This window comes from Gymnogyps californianus, chromosome 1, assembly GCF_018139145.2.
Source record: "Gymnogyps californianus isolate 813 chromosome 1, ASM1813914v2, whole genome shotgun sequence".
Lineage (NCBI taxonomy): Eukaryota > Metazoa > Chordata > Aves > Accipitriformes > Cathartidae > Gymnogyps > Gymnogyps californianus.
Genome location: NC_059471.1, coordinates 188620743 through 188637983, shown reverse-complemented (window position 1 = coordinate 188637983; position 17241 = coordinate 188620743). Strand labels below are relative to the sequence as shown.

At 36.5% G+C, this 17241-nt stretch overlaps 1 protein-coding gene across 1 annotated transcript in view; it reads left to right on the top strand.

The window, feature by feature from the left end:
• Positions 1–17241, top strand: part of DOCK4 (dedicator of cytokinesis 4) — a 252421-nt gene that overhangs the window by 182712 nt on the left and 52468 nt on the right. Inside the window, exons 25-27 of the mRNA XM_050897081.1 lie at positions 1486–1620; positions 6051–6149; positions 12802–12896. Of these exons, the coding sequence (XP_050753038.1) occupies positions 1486–1620; positions 6051–6149; positions 12802–12896 (329 nt within the window). The remainder of the gene's footprint in view (positions 1–1485; positions 1621–6050; positions 6150–12801; positions 12897–17241) is intronic.

Here is a 17241-nt window from a genome sequence, read left to right as displayed (position 1 = left end):
TTTCATTGCAGCTGCTCCTGGATTAGTATAATATCTCATCACAAGATAAAGTGATAGATGATAAAGCATAGCTGTGGTTTTGGATTGGGAGAAAGGCTTACATGTCTGGTCTTAATTTCAGGAGATCTTTCATTTGGAGTCACCAAGCTAGAGATGTACACAATAACAAGTGGATGTCTCCATAAAACTCTCTCCAGTATTCAGGATATGCAGCTAATATTTTTAGTAGTCTTTGAGTCATTGAGAGTATTAACAACTTGGTGACTTTGATATGATTTTTGTGGATCAGTTCAGAACTTCATTACTTCCATGGTAATCAAGATAATTTAAAGGTTGAGGGAACCAAGTGAATTTGCAGTCAGACAGCTTTGAAAATTAAGGTTGTTGGCCATTCTAGTAGTAGTTTGTGCATGAGTCCTCATGGTTCATACAGTACCTAAATACACTCTATACTGTCTGCCTTCATAAGTAGCAGTGTTAACAGTTGTTTGATACTAGACGACATGACAGAGAACACGGCCGTGACACTAGACTTATCTTGAGTTCATACAGGAATTTTGAGTTTTGTTACAAATCATATGCTTTGGGTGTGTAGGAAGAAAAAAAAAAATCACTCCTACACCTCGATGTCAGCAAAGTTGAATGATCTGTTTGTTAGCTGAGTTTTAGTTTGGTTGTGTGCGTTTGATTATGAAGTGTTTCTTTCTGCGAAGAAATGTCATCTTAAATTGTGGATAAAATTGCTCAGATTAAGATGGTGGTGTCTGCTGCAGTGGAGACAGAAAACATTGTTGAAGCAGGGAAAACATATTTCCATCTGAATTAAAAAGGAAAAGTAACTACAACTTGACTTCATCAAGTGTTTTCATGTGTGTAATTAAGGTGTTCATGGTCTCTTTTGGTGGTGAACACTTTGGTTCCTTTGCATTGATATTGCGTACAAGCAGTTGTAGGCTTACATAAATGACTAATTTGTTTGTGCTACTCAGCTGATGGGAAGCAATGTAGCTGGTCCTTACTGCTGAAGCAGGTCTTGAAGGTTGAGCACCATCTGCTTGTTTCTGGTGATAGTTTCAAAGTGGGAAAACAGAATTTTACTTTTTGGAATTGAAGCTTCTCTTGGCAATTACCCCAGAAAATATATGGGTGTTACCTATAAAAATCTTGCCTGAAAAGTTCTCGTATATTATTTACTGCTTTCTTCTAAACATTAATTGAAAATAGAGCTATGCTAATTTAATGAACGCTTACATATTCAAAGTCATCCCTGTAACTGTCCTCTATATTTCAGTACAATGTAATTAACTGAAAACTGTTAGAAAAAAATCAGTAGAATTACACTGTCTTTATTAGAGTATAGTCCTTGTTTCTTGAATGTAACATTCATACTAAAACTATAATTTGTTTCTAAAACAACATGAGAGGAAATATGCCTGTGGTCATCTTTCTATTTTAAAATCTTAAATGTTTTATTTATTATTTAAGGAAAAATCTGTCCTGGAAGAAATTGATGTGATTGTAAACAGCCTGCTAGATATTCTGTTAAGGACCATACTAGAGATCACCAGCCGACCACAACCATCAGGCTCTGCTATGCGCCTCCAGTTTCAAGATGTGACTGTAAGTTTCTTATAATGAAATAGCTCACAATTGTCACTGGTTGGACTACTAGATTTGTGACAACATTGTCTTTATATTGTAATTCACAGTGTTAAGATTTTGTGTATAAAACAGAGAATGAGGAGAACAAAGAAAACTTTTCTTGCATTTTATTAATTTTCAGTGGAAACAGTAATTTTTTTCATGAAATTTATTTATAAATTGTGACCAAAAAAAAAATTAACCCAAAAGATAAAATTTCTTTTGAGACTGTTTCAGGTCAGTAATTATTTGATTATGTTTCTTTTGTTGACAAATTTAATAGCTTTCTGAAACTAAGTTTGAATTCCTGAAAATGGAAGAGTATCAATCAATAACATTTTACTTCCTAAAATGCATACAGTTTTACATGAAGAAACAGCTCTAAAAATGCTTGCAGAATCTGCGATGCTAACTTGTACAAATCCAAATTTATTAATTGAAAGGAATTTTGTTGTTCTCTGGGCTGAGTGTTTGAGCTTCATTTCTATCACATGAAGTAGAGCATAGAGAATGGATTTGGAAGATTAACAAATGATATTTTGGCCAACCTGCTATAACAACTCATGCAAATTAGAAGGTTGAAATGCAGGCATTTACAGAAAAGCCTATGGTGAGCATTGACAAAACAAAATGAAGTGTTATTTTGCTTTGTTTTCAGCAAGGTTCCCAGTTTGCTTTTGAAGGGCAAATCAGTTCTGATATAGCAAGGGATATGACCTCAATATGAGGTGAGGGGGTAACATTTTGTGCAGAGAACGTACTATGCTGTGTGATTTACCATCTCATTATACACGTGATTAATTAATTGCCCAATTTTTACACTGTAACGGTTTTCGTTAATGAATAGATGGTTGCTTTTCAAACCAGAATTTCCTCTGAGATCAAACGTTTCAAAAGCATTTAATAGCTGTGGAAGAAATGTGTTGTTGGGTTTTTTGTTTGTTTGTTTCACTTTATCCCACAGAGAAAAAACATTATATGAAGTGTTTTATGGAGCTGACCAAACTCTGTAATAAGATAACACCATGCTTTAATCACTGTGATTCAGCAGGACTATACATCTAAGAGTTTGGGGTTTTTTTCTTTAAATTACAAAATTACAAATGTACGCTGTGTGGCATATCAGGCCATCACAAGAAAATCTAAACTGAAGTAAGGGTTGTAGTATTGGACTGTTAGTGTAGCAAAGCTCTGAGCTTATTGGTTTCTTCTGAGATATCCACTTCCTTGCAGATTAAGTTTTCATAAAACACCATGACAGCCTAATTCTTTCACACCATCAAAAAATTAGACTCTGAAAGTGCTTTCAAGTTGCAGAATTTTCTTTTTATGCATCAGAAAAGCCATGTCATTGTCACCACAGGCTCTCAAAGAATGCTTAATGTGGAAGTGACTCACAGCACAGCATAAGGCAATTATATACATTTATGTAGAAACATCATGCAGTAGGGGCTTATGGCAACACACAGAGCCAGATTCTTGGAACTATTTGTAGAGCAAGTACGATAAAGTACTCAACGCAAGTACAGCAGTAGAGTCTGTTCCAGTATGTTACCATTATTTCAAGCTGCATGTATCATAAAATATTCTTTGTGAGATGTATCATGGCAGCACACTGGATAAAATTCTGTCATACTTCTGCATCAGATATAATCTTCCTTGTGGAAGTAGTCCCAAACTCATCTCAGTGTGATCCTCTAGGCCCACGTGTCACTGTTTTTCTGCACAAAGAAGCAGCATAAAATCAGGCAGCATCAGTCTGTGCGCTGCCATGACTGTACTGTTTCTTTCATCTCAAGTAGCTTTGGTACCTTCGTACCATTTCAATTTGCAGTGAAGAATCTTGTTAGATGGTAACCTGCAAGATGGATGTGATGTTTTAAACTGAGCACAAAGACGACGTCTTCAGGGTGTCAGTGTTACAGATGTTGCACTAACAAACGTTGAATTTAATGCAACAGTGAAAGTGAAACTTCTGCTTTAGGATGTCAGTGATTTAGACCTTTAGATTTCCTTAAGAAAAATGCGTTTGAGTATGAAGAGTTAGCAGAAAGCAATCCAATTAAAGCAAACCTTTATTGATTTCACATCTTGGACGTTCAGTCCCTCAGAACCTGAATGAATTGCCATTTAATTGTGAGCTCCATATATTTTAATAATTGTGCTCAGGATTCTACCTAAGTGAACTGGATATACTGCTTGGCTTGACTTACGACACTAGAATTGGATCCTAAATGGCTTTTATCAAGGTCGTTATGTGTGTGGAGTTTGCTTTTGTGCATGATTCACAAGTTAGTCTGTGGCTAACACTGGCAGAAATCTTACAACATACATTTTTATGTTGAGTTCAACAAATGCAGCTGAATGTTCATTGTTATTTAAAAACCAGCTGCCTGTATAGGTACCTACATTTGAATTAAAAGCTCAGATTTAGAAGTCAGTTAACAATTCGCTAAAGCTGGTACCCTTTTAAAGCTAATCTGTCTGTCAACTATAATAGTACATCTTTCTATAATAGATTGTGATTTTTAATATACTACTATAAGTCAAAGTAAATGTGGGAACATAGAAGGAAGGTGACTAGAAAGGACTGCTTAAAATGCTTAAGCAAGAACGGAAGTATTCAAAAGGTTCATACTCAAATTTTGTCACTCAAGCTAGCAATCAGGTAAGCTTACACCCTTATTTATTTACTCCGCTTATTTTGGCTAATTAGCCAGATCTGAGTGGTCTCAGATTTTATAACTGGAATAAAAGTCTCCAAAAATTATGCCTATTTAGATGAACCTACATCATACTAAATGGCATGATAAAATCGTATTGAGACTAGATGTAATTAAATTGAAAATATTAAAAAATAATGATAAAAGACCAAAGTCTTTTTGTTTTCAGAAGAGGACCTGATAGGGTTGGAAATAAATTTTCAGATATTTACAAGATAGCAGCTGTAACCTTGAATGGTTATGCCCAGAGCATGAAGATTAAGAGACTTTGTAGCCTTAGGATATTGTTTTGAGAATGCTATGTTCACTGTAAAAAACAATGGTTTTACAGGGAAGTAATTAATTTGGGATCATTACTTCAGTGTAGAATCTTATAATGGGCAAGACAATTATTATTTTATGACCATGTTGCCAGTGAAAGCCATCACCTTACACACCACCAAGTATACAAGATGTAATCACAAGTGAATTAGGCCTTCCAATGTAAAATCCAGAGCAGCCACTCCTGTGAAAACATACTCCTTTTTTTAATCTTATTTTCTGTTTTTAATGAAAGACAGAGAAAAATCTTCCCAAAATTTGACTTGACAAACTAATGAAAGACACCATTTTAAAGTACTGTTATCGTACCTGTCTGTTCTCCCAGTCTCATTCCCCATTCCTGGTAGATACAGGCCAGAAGTGTATTTCCCATTTTTTAACAAGCTTGTAAGATTTCAGAATTGTTCTTTTTAAGCACTGGGATGCCATCCAGACCTTTCACTCTTTCCTGTCCTCATCCGTTCTGCAGTTGGACCAGATTGATACCATTCAGTGTTTCTTCCCAGTGTTTCTTCCCAGTTCAAAAGTGAACAAGGAGACAGGAAAGGAAGAGAGGGAGAACCTATTCCTTCCCATAACATCTTGGTCATTTGATCGCTCACTGGAGATATTCAGTGCTGTTCTCTGCTCTTTTATTCCTGAATCCCATGCTGTTTGAAGGACAGCCTGGTGAATGTGCATCAGTAGAGGCAGCGAGGAATCTGCATAGCAGTCCAGTAAGTCCCTCAGCTGTCCCCTGGAGCGTACCTTTTCTGGAGCCTGGGCCATGGTGGACTGTGAATGCAGGAATCGGCACTGTGGGAGAGAGTGGTCTTGCCCTACTTCTGATCAAAACATTTTCAAAGTTTGTTCAGTCCTATAAAGGAGGAGTTTTTTTGACAAATACTGTTTTTTGTGATGAAAAATGTTTTGAAAAATTCCCAGCTAACTCCATTAATTTCTTCCCTAAAGGGAAACAATAGCATTCTTCCCAGAATTGTTGCAAAATATTTTTGTTTGTATTTGTTTCAAAACTGAGTTGACTAAGAGGTTGTAATTTTAGCAATCTAAATAATCTGTTTAAAAACAGATACAAGGGAAACAAATCACAAATCAAAATTTTACTAGTTTAGCCCTTCTGGAACTATTTCAAATAGATTTTGCTAAGCAAGTAAACTGCATTTGGGGAAAAATAATTCTTTAAATGGGAAGGAAGTTCATAGCTAAATTAATGTATTTTCACAAAATACGGAGTCCAAGCCAATTGTAGATTAATTTCCCTTGCATTTGTTAATTATTTTTAAGTGCTTATAATATGACAGTTTAAGCTCAAGTACAGAAGACATTATAATCTATAATATTTCTGTTCTTGGCTTATCTGAACAGGGGGAATTTGTCTCCTGTTTGTTGTCACTCTTGCGACAAATGACTGATAGACATTATCAACAGCTTCTTGATAGCTTCAGCACAAAGGAAGATCTGAGGGTAAGTAACAGAATTGTCTTTCCGCTTGTTCAGGTCTCTTTTAATTTCTCTTCTTGATTTATCTCCCTTTAAGATATTCCTGTGCTTTGATGAAACACTTCAGTATTTAAATGCAATCTGTTTTTCAGATTAGCTAGCTTTTGCACAGGCTTTCTTATGTACCTAGGTTCACTCTTACAGTGGGGCTACGATTCTGTTGCTTCTACAATGACAGCAGATAGAATAGGATGGGGGGGGACTATATAATTGCTTTAAAGCCATAAACTTAGCCTCCAAGCCTGTTTTAAGGATGGTGTCAATCTAAGGTTACACAGTTCTGCTTGATTCTTCCTGTCAGACAGTTGTTTTTTTGTTTGGTTTATTATATTTGTTTATTTATTCATTCATTAAAATTATATATGGCAATAGCAAACACGTAGCTTGAGAAATGCGTATTCAACTAACTCTCAATTTTTCTTAACTATGCAGCAAATCCATTGGCAAGAGGACCTGTCAGAATTGTAATGTCTGTCTGCCTAGTTTGATCATGAAAGACAGTAGCTGCAGAGCTCTTTCGGGGCAGCTTCTACCAATTTCATTGATGGAGTTACGGGGTTCATGGAGATACAGCATTTTTAATTCCTTTTTAGAGGATGGGGGTGGATTTAATTAAAAAAAAAAAAAGTTAAGATTTCCTGCATAAAGATATACATTAAGACTTCCACTCTGCTAGACCCTGAAAAACTCATATAGTACCAAATTTGATCCACACAAGAAATCTTGAGTAATCACTTATGCGCATTATTCAGCCAGTGATCCTAGACAGGACGGTAATCATGTCCTAGTGTGATAGTATATTTTTAGGTGTTACTCTTAAATTACCGTTTGATAAACTTAAGTACTGCCCTGAAAAAGGGAGTCTAGTCATGGTGCAATTTCAGATTTCCTTAAATTCCTGATAGCTGTTTAGAGCTGTTCTGAAGAGAGCATACCATTCATGAGTGCCTTTTCTTTGTAGTGAGATGGTCATATTGAGCTTGAAAGATAGAAAATGCTGCTAAGAAGTTCTCTCTGTCATGAATCAAGAGTACTACCTAGGAGTTATATAGGGTAGATGATTTTTATACTAGTATTAAAGCATCTGTTTTCACCTAGCATAGTTGCTATCCTTAGGCAATTTTTAGTATATGTTGTGGAACCTAGGCATTTTTTACTGAAAATATTTTCCCTTTTGTTTGAGTTCTGAGCAGGTCTATACTCCTAGGTTTAGATTTTTATATTTCCTAGAGGTTTCAAGCTTGATTTCTGTTTGATATATCTATGAAATACAGTGTTGAGTTTGTTCAGACTTTCTTGCTTCTAGAACATGAAAAATCTCTAGAATTAATGCTTGAATGGTGTTTGATTTGACACATTTAAATTCCCCCCACGCACATACCCTACTATTATACAGAGACATATGGAAAGCAGCTGTAGCCAGTGCCATCAGCTATCAAAATAGAGGTCTTAAGAACTCAAGTCCAGAGTTTGTTATTTCCATTCAGATCTCATCAAATCAGCATCAGCTCCACCAGTGATTCAGTGGCAGTAGGTTGATCATAATTAATGCAGCATTCCTTCTCTTCTGAAATTTAAATAATACATTGGGTTTTTTCCCTCACTTGGAAATATCAAGTATCACTGAAACGTGTATAACTGAGAGCAAGAGGGAAAGATGAGAGCTAGTGTGTGAGGCTGACACTGCTGTTAATCATAAGGTGATTGTGTATGACTTTGGCTATCTAAACCATCTTATCACTTTACCTCTATTTTTCTGCTTTGTTTGCCAAGTGTGGAACTTCCTTGGTATTTTATACTGCTTTAAGATATGCTTCTTAGGAAATGACATTAGTATGAGTAAATGAAGATTCAGAAGGTGTAAATACCTGTGATAAGACTTTTTTTTGTCTGAGATACTTTTAGAGGCTGCACTAGTAGCCATAGTTAATCTTGTGGGTAATATGTACTTCGGGATTTAAGCTTCAGTGGTAACTACCATCAGCTTGCTGTATTTTTGAATCCTCTTTTTGCCCCCTGGTCAGTGATGTCAAAGTGGATTGGGTCTTGCCCAAGCCACATTACAAGTTACAAATCTGATACGGGGTTTGCAAGGGACTTACCTGAGTGTAATGCAGGCTTTGGAATGGCTATCTGCTGTGCTTTTTTTGCTTTGACTACCCCTGTTTATAACTAACCATCTATACTGAATGATTAGGCACTGATACCACAAGGTATTTCTTCTTTCTTCCGGACCAGTTCTCAAGGTGACTATGTCAAGTGCTTGTTAATCACAGTATAGCAAAATAGAGACTTTGAAGGAATGACACGTACCCATTTTTATATGACATGCATCTGAGTGATGCTTTAAACAAGTGGTTGTTTATGGAAATATTTCCTCTATTTTGTAAATATATTTAGTTTAAGTAATTGACATGGTGACTATTTTTATTTTAGTCAGTTCTTCAAGAGAGTCAGGTTTTTTCCACACAAAGCAGAAGATAGAAAAAGCATTTTATATTTGAAAACATACAAATGAAGTAAGAAAGAAATGACAGGAGATTCATGGCTGAGTGGTAACACCAGAGACTATACTTCACTCACTTTTTGAAACATTGAATTTGAGTCGGTAATTTTAAATGCTTCCTTTTACCTTTCAATATTATTTTGAAGATATGCTCCTTTTGCTTACCACAAAATACCATCTTCTTCTAGTAAATATATTTTATAGCAATTTATAGAACAGAGGCGCCCTTGTAGGCGGACATTTGCTGCCGCAAAAAAGCTCAGATATAATTTATGACAAAAGGTAACAGTGGAAGTTATAAATAGGAGGAGAGAAGTGGGAAAGTGAATGAGAAAAACAGTATATGTTAGCACAATGCAGCTTTGACCACAGCAAGGTGGTTTTGGTTGGTATGTGTGTGTTTTTTAATTAATAGATTAAAAGAAGACAAAACAAACAGCTAAGCACCTGCCAGAAGGCCTAGTTTTTATCCACTGGCAGTGTACCGTATATAATGTGGCAGAACAGATATACAGGAGAGATCTGATGAAGGAAAAGATAATATTTCATAGGGATGGGTGTAAACCTTACTAGTTCTCTGATCCCTCTCTTCCAGCTAAAGGAACCTGAGCAGGGTCAGGTGGGTGCTGAACCCTACCACCAAGTGCAATTTATTCTGCTGTTCTCTAACGACCCCTTGGGCACAGGCTGTGTGAGGTCTGTAGGCATGGGGAACGTCTCTGGTGGAGAAGCTCACTTCTAGCCACCATCCTTCCCCTGCTGTGCCGGGACATCCGCTCATGTATGGAACTTCTGACAGGATGACTGCTGAGGCAGAGGGGTAGTTCTAAAACAAATATTTGGGTGGCTTCTGATGTAGGTTGAGGAAGCAGTGAAGGAAAGAAGATCTGGGAAAGGAGTTGGCCACAGGATGGATGAGTTGTCCGGGCAGAGGCAGCTCACTGTCAAACTATCCTCTTTCTTATGAGCACCTTGGCACTCCGCAAAAGAGCTCTAGGATGTTCTACAGAGACTTGATACCAAGTAGCTAGATAACTCTGCAGTGCGAACCAAAGCAATGGATGATCAAGCAATTAGCTTCAAAGTGGATTGTTGACCCAAACTAAAATGCTATATAGATGCAGCCTGAGAGATCCAGTGAAGAGTCTGACCTGCTTTACAGAGGATTTTACATGCATACAGGGAAATGTGAAAGAAATTCCAAGGCCGTTTTTGATTAAATGAATAGATGATTTTCAGTCTTTCAGAAGGCCACGCTTCCCACTTAGTCACAGTTTGATAATTTCATCAAGCAAATATTGCTGCTAGAGGAAACTGAACTGTGATATTGTGATATTATTTAAGTAGTGTAAGATAGTGCTAGAGCTTATGTGCACTAGGTAGGAACATTAAGAGATGGTATTTAGAGTACGTAAAAGGACAAAATTACTCCCTTGCTGTCTCTTAAGATAGAAGGCATATGAGACATTAATTATATCTGTACTCAACCAACCAAATGTTAGTTCACTTATACTGCCGGCAAAAATGTTTTTTAAATGTTAAAATCTGTTACTAAATCATTATGGTGTGTTCAGCAGAGCAAATACAACTATGAAAGACAATAGTTTAGTGCAAAGGAAACAGTTCAAAATACAGTTACAAAATTGATCTTCCGTGAATGATACTTCATAGTAATGTCTTGTGACGTTTGGATCATGAAACAAAAATGAGTAATTGCATCATACAAAATGCCAGGCATTGTAATGCTGATGAAAACATTTTATGGGATTGCTACATGGAGGTGGGTCCCTTGGGAGTGAACACCGGCACTGAATATCAATGAGCAGTGCTGACACATGAAGGATACCAGCACATTAATGGCAAAGTATCAGAGTTGTCAACTGGCATTTTACCCTTTGGTTATTTTCATGCTTATAATGGATTCCTAGGGAAATGTATTACCAAATATACAAAAACTGAATCATGAAAAATAAAAGTTAGCTACAGATTAATTCTGTTAATAGAAGCTTAACAGCTGTATCTTGAAAATCTTACAACTGACTAGTTTTTCTAAAGTTTTTTATGAGTTACCTGTTTCTTTCAGTTATATTTCAGCTTTCAATTATACTGCATTTTGTTTATATGTTTTTAACATGTACTGTAACAAAGAGATCTTCAGTCTTACTCGGGCTTTTCAAATCCACATTTTGTATCTACTATCACTTATCACTAAATTGATGACACAATTTTCTATTTTTTCTGTTAAAATCAGAAATAATTAGCCTGGTGTTAATGATTCAAAATTTAATGCCAGTGTCTATATTTGCTTTGTTTTAAAGTTTGCTTGGAATAAAAGATGTATTCTGTTTTTAGCCTAGTTATCTAAAGAAATGAAGTACATATGATCTCCCTCTCTGTCTGTCATTCTTTCCTTAATGACTTTTGAAGAAGCTGATGAATTTTAGCAGGCTTTGGCAGTAGCCCCTGGGTCTCAAAGGCACTAAGTTCACACCTCACGCAGCCCTTGGGTTTTAAGTCCTTAAACCATTGCTTGGTTTTCCAACAGCAGCCATTTGGTCTCTTCAGTTCAGCAGCCAGTCAGTTAGCTCCCTAACAGCAACAAACATGTATTGTGTCTGGACAACAGACGGGATAAAAATGGGATATGGGAGAATTTGGGACATTATTGTGAGGTGACATACAGCAGCATTTGAGGCATTGTCGGGATTATGGCACAGAGCTGCAGGGATTACAGCACAGAGAAGGGAGGTAACCCCCAAAGACAAAAAGGAGCAGGCAGAAGTGTTGAAATGTAACTACCAGTTGCAAAGCTATAGGAAAGCAGTCTGGAATAAATGTGTTGCTCGTAGAGCTACTTGTTTATCTGTAAAGCTGGTCACCTGCATTCAAACACTATGTTACCTGCAATGAGTATTGTGTATACTCTTTAATACAGAGAATTTTTTGGCATCTTGCTCAGAAAACAGGTTGTCTCTTTTATGTAATCTTCTCTGGTGGGTGGGTGCAGGGATCTCAGCTGCCTTTCCCAGCGCCTGCATTCGTCCCCCTTTACAGTGATTCTCTAATGAAAGACATCTGTTGTGCAATGCCCGTCATCTACACTTTGGTAAATGTACTTGAGAATATATTTTGGTGTTCAAAATTATTTGGTATCCTTTGGTTGTATCTTCATCTCATCTGTGTTTTGGGCTAACTCTCTGCAAGTGATGTGGGCAGAATCAATACAAAACATTGCCAGGTCAGGTACCACAGTGATTCTGTTAGGCGTGTTATATCACTTGCCTCATGCTCTTCATGATGTCAAAAGCTCCATTTTGCTTACTAAAAAAATACTGGCAATACTATACACAATCAAGATGGGCCATTAGAAATATTACCCTTGTTGGTAGTTTTATTTGTGAAAAGAAAATCTGAAAAAAACCATGTGCTGAGAGGAATAGTTTAATTTAGTTATTTATTAGTGAGGTAAATGACACAGGAGATGATAATGCTAAAAGCTCTTAAGCAGTGCTTTCTACATTCAGAGTAGCTCACATGTTCACTGTTTTTATGGATTCAGCATGGTTAAGTGACCTGCATACAGACAGACAGCTGTGATAACAGTTCAGGGGTCTGCGCATCACTGTTGAATTCACTGGTCTTTGCAAACCCAATGATAAAATTGTCCTTACACACTCTCTCTTTCCCACCAAATAATGCCACTTTTAGAATAAATCTGAAAGTGATGAAAACCTGGCATGATTAAGGAGATATTCAGAACTCTGTAGTGTTTGTAAAGTGCTTTTTTGATTTGCAAATTGTTCTTGGGATCGCATTTGGGGAAGTGTATGGGTGGAAACCAAATGCATCTTTGACATTTCTCTTATGCATTGCTGTCAATCAAATGGCACATTAAATTATTTTCCTTCTTTTAAGAAAAATAAATCACTATTTGAAGCTTTCTTGGGGAATCAAAAAAATGAAAAAATATTCAGAGGTGTATCGATGTTGAAAATAAATGCAATTCTGCTATTTCTATAATGATTTTGTGTCTCTGATTAAAATATTTTTAAAGCTCACCACTCTCTTTAAAGCAGCAAAGACATATTACTGCTTCTTTTCTTTCCAAAGGATTTCCTGCTGCAGATTTTCACTGTATTTCGGATACTAATACGACCAGAGATGTTTCCGAAAGACTGGACAGTGATGCGTTTGGTTGCAAACAAGTAAGGCATTTTTAATGTTAATAAAAAATATGGCTAGTATGCAAAGATTATGGTATAAATAAAGTTATATGATGTATGTAATAAAAATGCAAAATATCTGTTATAATGCTGGCTGCAGTTTTTCATTTTTGAATTTAAGATTTAAAATCTCTGGACTTATTTTATACGACAGATTCATAATATAATCTATACCTCTTTCTCTTCTGAATTACAGTAAGCACATATAACTGGAAACTCAGAAACACTTTTACAGAATGAAGATGCTAAGCATCAACAGCTTTGTTTTCCAAGTAGCAAATGACAAGTCTCAACAGAACTTCATTTCAAATCTGTTTGTGAAATGCTGAGTTGGTAAAGATCTGTTTGCTCTCAAGAAGAAATTATCTGCTGTAATATCATTAACGATGTTTTTGCATGTTTGTTAATTTAGTGCTTCTCAGAAAAATCACAAATTAAAAATCACAAATCAGGAAATGAGGTACAGCACAGGCAACAGTAACATAGGGCTCTAAGCATTGCCTAGTGATACTTTGAGATGTAACCTCCCTTTGAGCTATTCTTTCTCTGCTCAGGCCTTATTTTTATAGAAACAGGTTCCCAGCGTTTCTGAGAAGTCATTACAACAGGTCTAAAACTACTGAATTTTATTTCACCTATGTCACCAGCTATCCTTTTTTGTAGGCTTAGCATTTGATCAGATAAGCCAGCTGAACAGTCAACACAATTATACAAACACCAATGTCAGCAGAGGAGGGGGGTTGTGTTGGGCAGACCTAGGAATCCAGAATTTAGGATTGACTTAAACTTTCATGTACCTATTGCAATGCCTGATGGAAGTTGGTTTTTAGTCTGCATTGTGCCTGCCGGCTCCAAGGAGAATTTAAGTTCATGGTGCTGTACAGAATACTAGTAACAATATTATTGTTACAATTAAATTTGGCAAAACTTGTGTTCATGATATGTGTTTATTGTGTGTCTGTGTGTGTATATGCAAGCATCATAGTATTTGTTCAAACTTTGTCATGACTTTAACAAAATAACATTTTTTGCTTATTTTTATTACCTCATTTAGTGTTACTAATCTTGCCAAGTTTGAATTCCAGCAAAAAAAAATTGTTAATAATCAAAGAATGGATGTGATCATTTGTTTCTGTGTATGATATTAAAGAAGATACGGCTGATACCAGCCTGCATCTGGTAATCATGCTTAAGAAATAAATTGAGAAACACAGGAAAGTGGGCAAAAACATAGGAACTTTTAGACTAAATATATAATCTGAGAAATTGTTATATATTCCAGAAACAGCTGGCTTGGCAGATGGCTTTGCAACAGCTGACACGTACAAAACTAAGATTTAGGAACGACCTTGGCACATGTTTCTCAGGCTGGTGGTGTTCAGATATGCTAAAGATTATGATACTAAGTTCTGCAAAAGGAATATTTACTTGCACCAGTATTTTAGTTAGCATCACACATCTCCTTTTGTTAATCCATGTCATGTTGTTTCTGACCATCTAGGTGGTGACTCTGTGTCCAGTTCTGTCAGGCAAAGAAGATAGGCAGAAGTTGACAATACCTGCTGGTGGGAATTGGCCATGAGAAGCTAATCTTATCGGGTTCAGTTAGCCAATCTCACACAATTGCATAAGCATTACTGCCAGCAAATGGGATGTAAACACATCTTTACCGATTCAGCATTCAATAATTGCTTTGCTAGGCATTTGTTCGTTTGTGGAGGAAATACTGGTTTGCTGTGAAACAGAGGGTTGGCCAGGTGTACTTAAAAGTGTGGTGTGAACTGAAGACTCGTTGTTCCTATGTTATATATCTATGGCTTAGTTTCTGTTCCTTTTTGAGGCAGCAGAAAGCAAAATCCACTTCTGTTCTCTCCTCAGCTGTAGAGCACTAGTTTTTCCGGAGCCGTTTCTGAACGGCAGCTCCTTCCTTTAACGTGTGTCCCCCACTGCCATTGCAGTGACTGCCTTCCTTCAGCTTCCTCGAGGTATTCAAAAGCACGGAGCCACAGAGTAGTAGCTTTGCTAGAATTGTCCCAACCCAAATTAGGGCACTGCGTGCACCACAGGCAGAAGCAGCTGTGAGCCATTTTTCCTGAGCTTCACTGGATGACCCAGGCCGCTTCCAATGATCTGAGACTCTTCAGGATTGAAGGCAGAACTTCTTGAACTCCTTGCTCCGTTCATGTCTAAAAGGAAAAACTAGAAGGTCTAGCCCACCTTTTTAAGAGCATAATCAAGTAATCCATTAACAGTCTGGATATTTTTTAACTCCTGCTTCCCAGGGATAAAATGACTGTCATGTTTCCTGTGTCAGATGGCTGCCTCCTCAGCTGTCTGGGCTTCAGCCTGAGGAGTGGTAGCTAATCTGAAGGCACTGTGTGTCTTGGGAGCTTCACCCATCACTGCAGTCACATCACCAGCAGCACTGCCTTTTCTCTCCCCTGTCCCTAGAGTGATATAAAAATTCAAACTGCCTGGTATTTACAGGAAGAGAGATTTAGTCTGTCTGAGCCTAGGGAAGAAATGAGTCCTAGCAAGGATATAATCAGGTAATAAGCTTTTCCTGAGGGGAAAAAAAAACAACTTAATTTTTTCTCTTATTTATATATGCAGAACTTCAATTACCTGAAAGATTTTTAGGTCTTAAAATGCCATAATTCTTTCAATATATAATATTTATATATAAAAATATTGCTGCCCCCTGGCTTCTAGGTATTTTTTCTTTCTTGTTGCAGTGTTTTCAGTAATTATGTAGCATCTGATACTTGGATGCTGTCTGGGATAAAAGAAACCCAGAAGATACTGTGAGCTCAAGAAGACAAATCTGTAACTATCCAGAAATTAAGATACTTCACGATGACACATGTATGATCTATAATTCTGAATGTCCAGATGCCCTACATGAAAAAGTATTAATGGCTAGCATTATAAAACTACCAAGTGACTTCCAAAATTTGAGAAATAAAGTAACATTTAAAAAGGCAGACTTAGCACTAAAGCAGAGAAATAGATCTTTTTTGAATTGTGAAAAAAAATCCTTAATGTTTATTAGCTTCTAGCAGTCGAGCAATGAGACAGAAATTAACTCTGTTTAAAACTACATAACCACGTAATATCTGTAGTGAGCTAATCAGCATACATTCCGCAAAGCAAAATAAGTAATTATGGTTATCTAATATTTCTGACATGGATGTTACTACTGAGTGACAAATATGTTTTTATAAACACTGTGCAAAATATAATTTTAATTTCTTTAATTATAGGGATAGACTTACTTTCTACATCAACTAGGTAGCAAGCTAGTTTGCTGGCCTTCTAAGCAAAGCTTCTATTTGTAACTGCAAATGAATACCACATAATATAGGAAGATGTCTGAATCAGTTGCCTAGCGCCAGAGAGGAATCCAAAATTCTATAATAAAATATACCAGACTAAAATTGAACCTTCTGGACAACATCTTCATAATGTCTCTCTCAACTGGAAATCACTGTGTAATGGTCACTTGCTTAAGTTACCCTAAGGTTAGGAAAAGAATCACTTATCTAATGCTTTAATTGACTGGCATCCTTTGAGAGCATTTAACAAACTCAGCTGAACTCCAGGTATGTCATGTTTCATTAACAATTGAGGAGGCTGTTGGAGAGCAAAGTGCGTTTCTATTACTTGCTGAGTGAAGGTTTGATATTTATAACATACTATGCTCATGTATTATTGAACAATGAACTGATTTTCCACTGCTCTCAGTATGCAAGAATCTTTAATTTTAAAGATCTCTGTATGATTAACTGTGTATATCCTTTCAGCATTTTGTTGAATGGTAGAGATGCTAGATCACCCAGTTCTCAATTTGAATTTTATAAGCATACAAAATGGATGTATGAATGTTATTATTTATAGTACAGTAATTGATCTGTAAAGTAAGATTTGCTATAGTGTGTGGCTTATACTAAGGTTCCAAATGTATCTACTGACAGTTGGGCACAGGGACTTTAAACAGAGAATCCTTTTGGTTATCTAATTCAGTAATGACTGAAAGACAATTTTTTTAAAAAGTAACGCAAATGGAATACACAGTAAAGGAAGACATCGAATTAGCATTAGTTTCATCATTATGGCTGCTTTGAAGAATCCTGTTAGCTCCCGTGGTGTGGGAGTCTGAGACTCCTACAATGAACAAAAATTCTTGCTTTTATGTAATACACAGTGTTGCTAACAACATTCTTGCTTTTATGTAATACAAAATGTTGCTAACAACTGAACCTGACATTCAGTCTGTCACAAAAAGCATATATATATACACACACAGGTATGCATGTATGAATAAGTT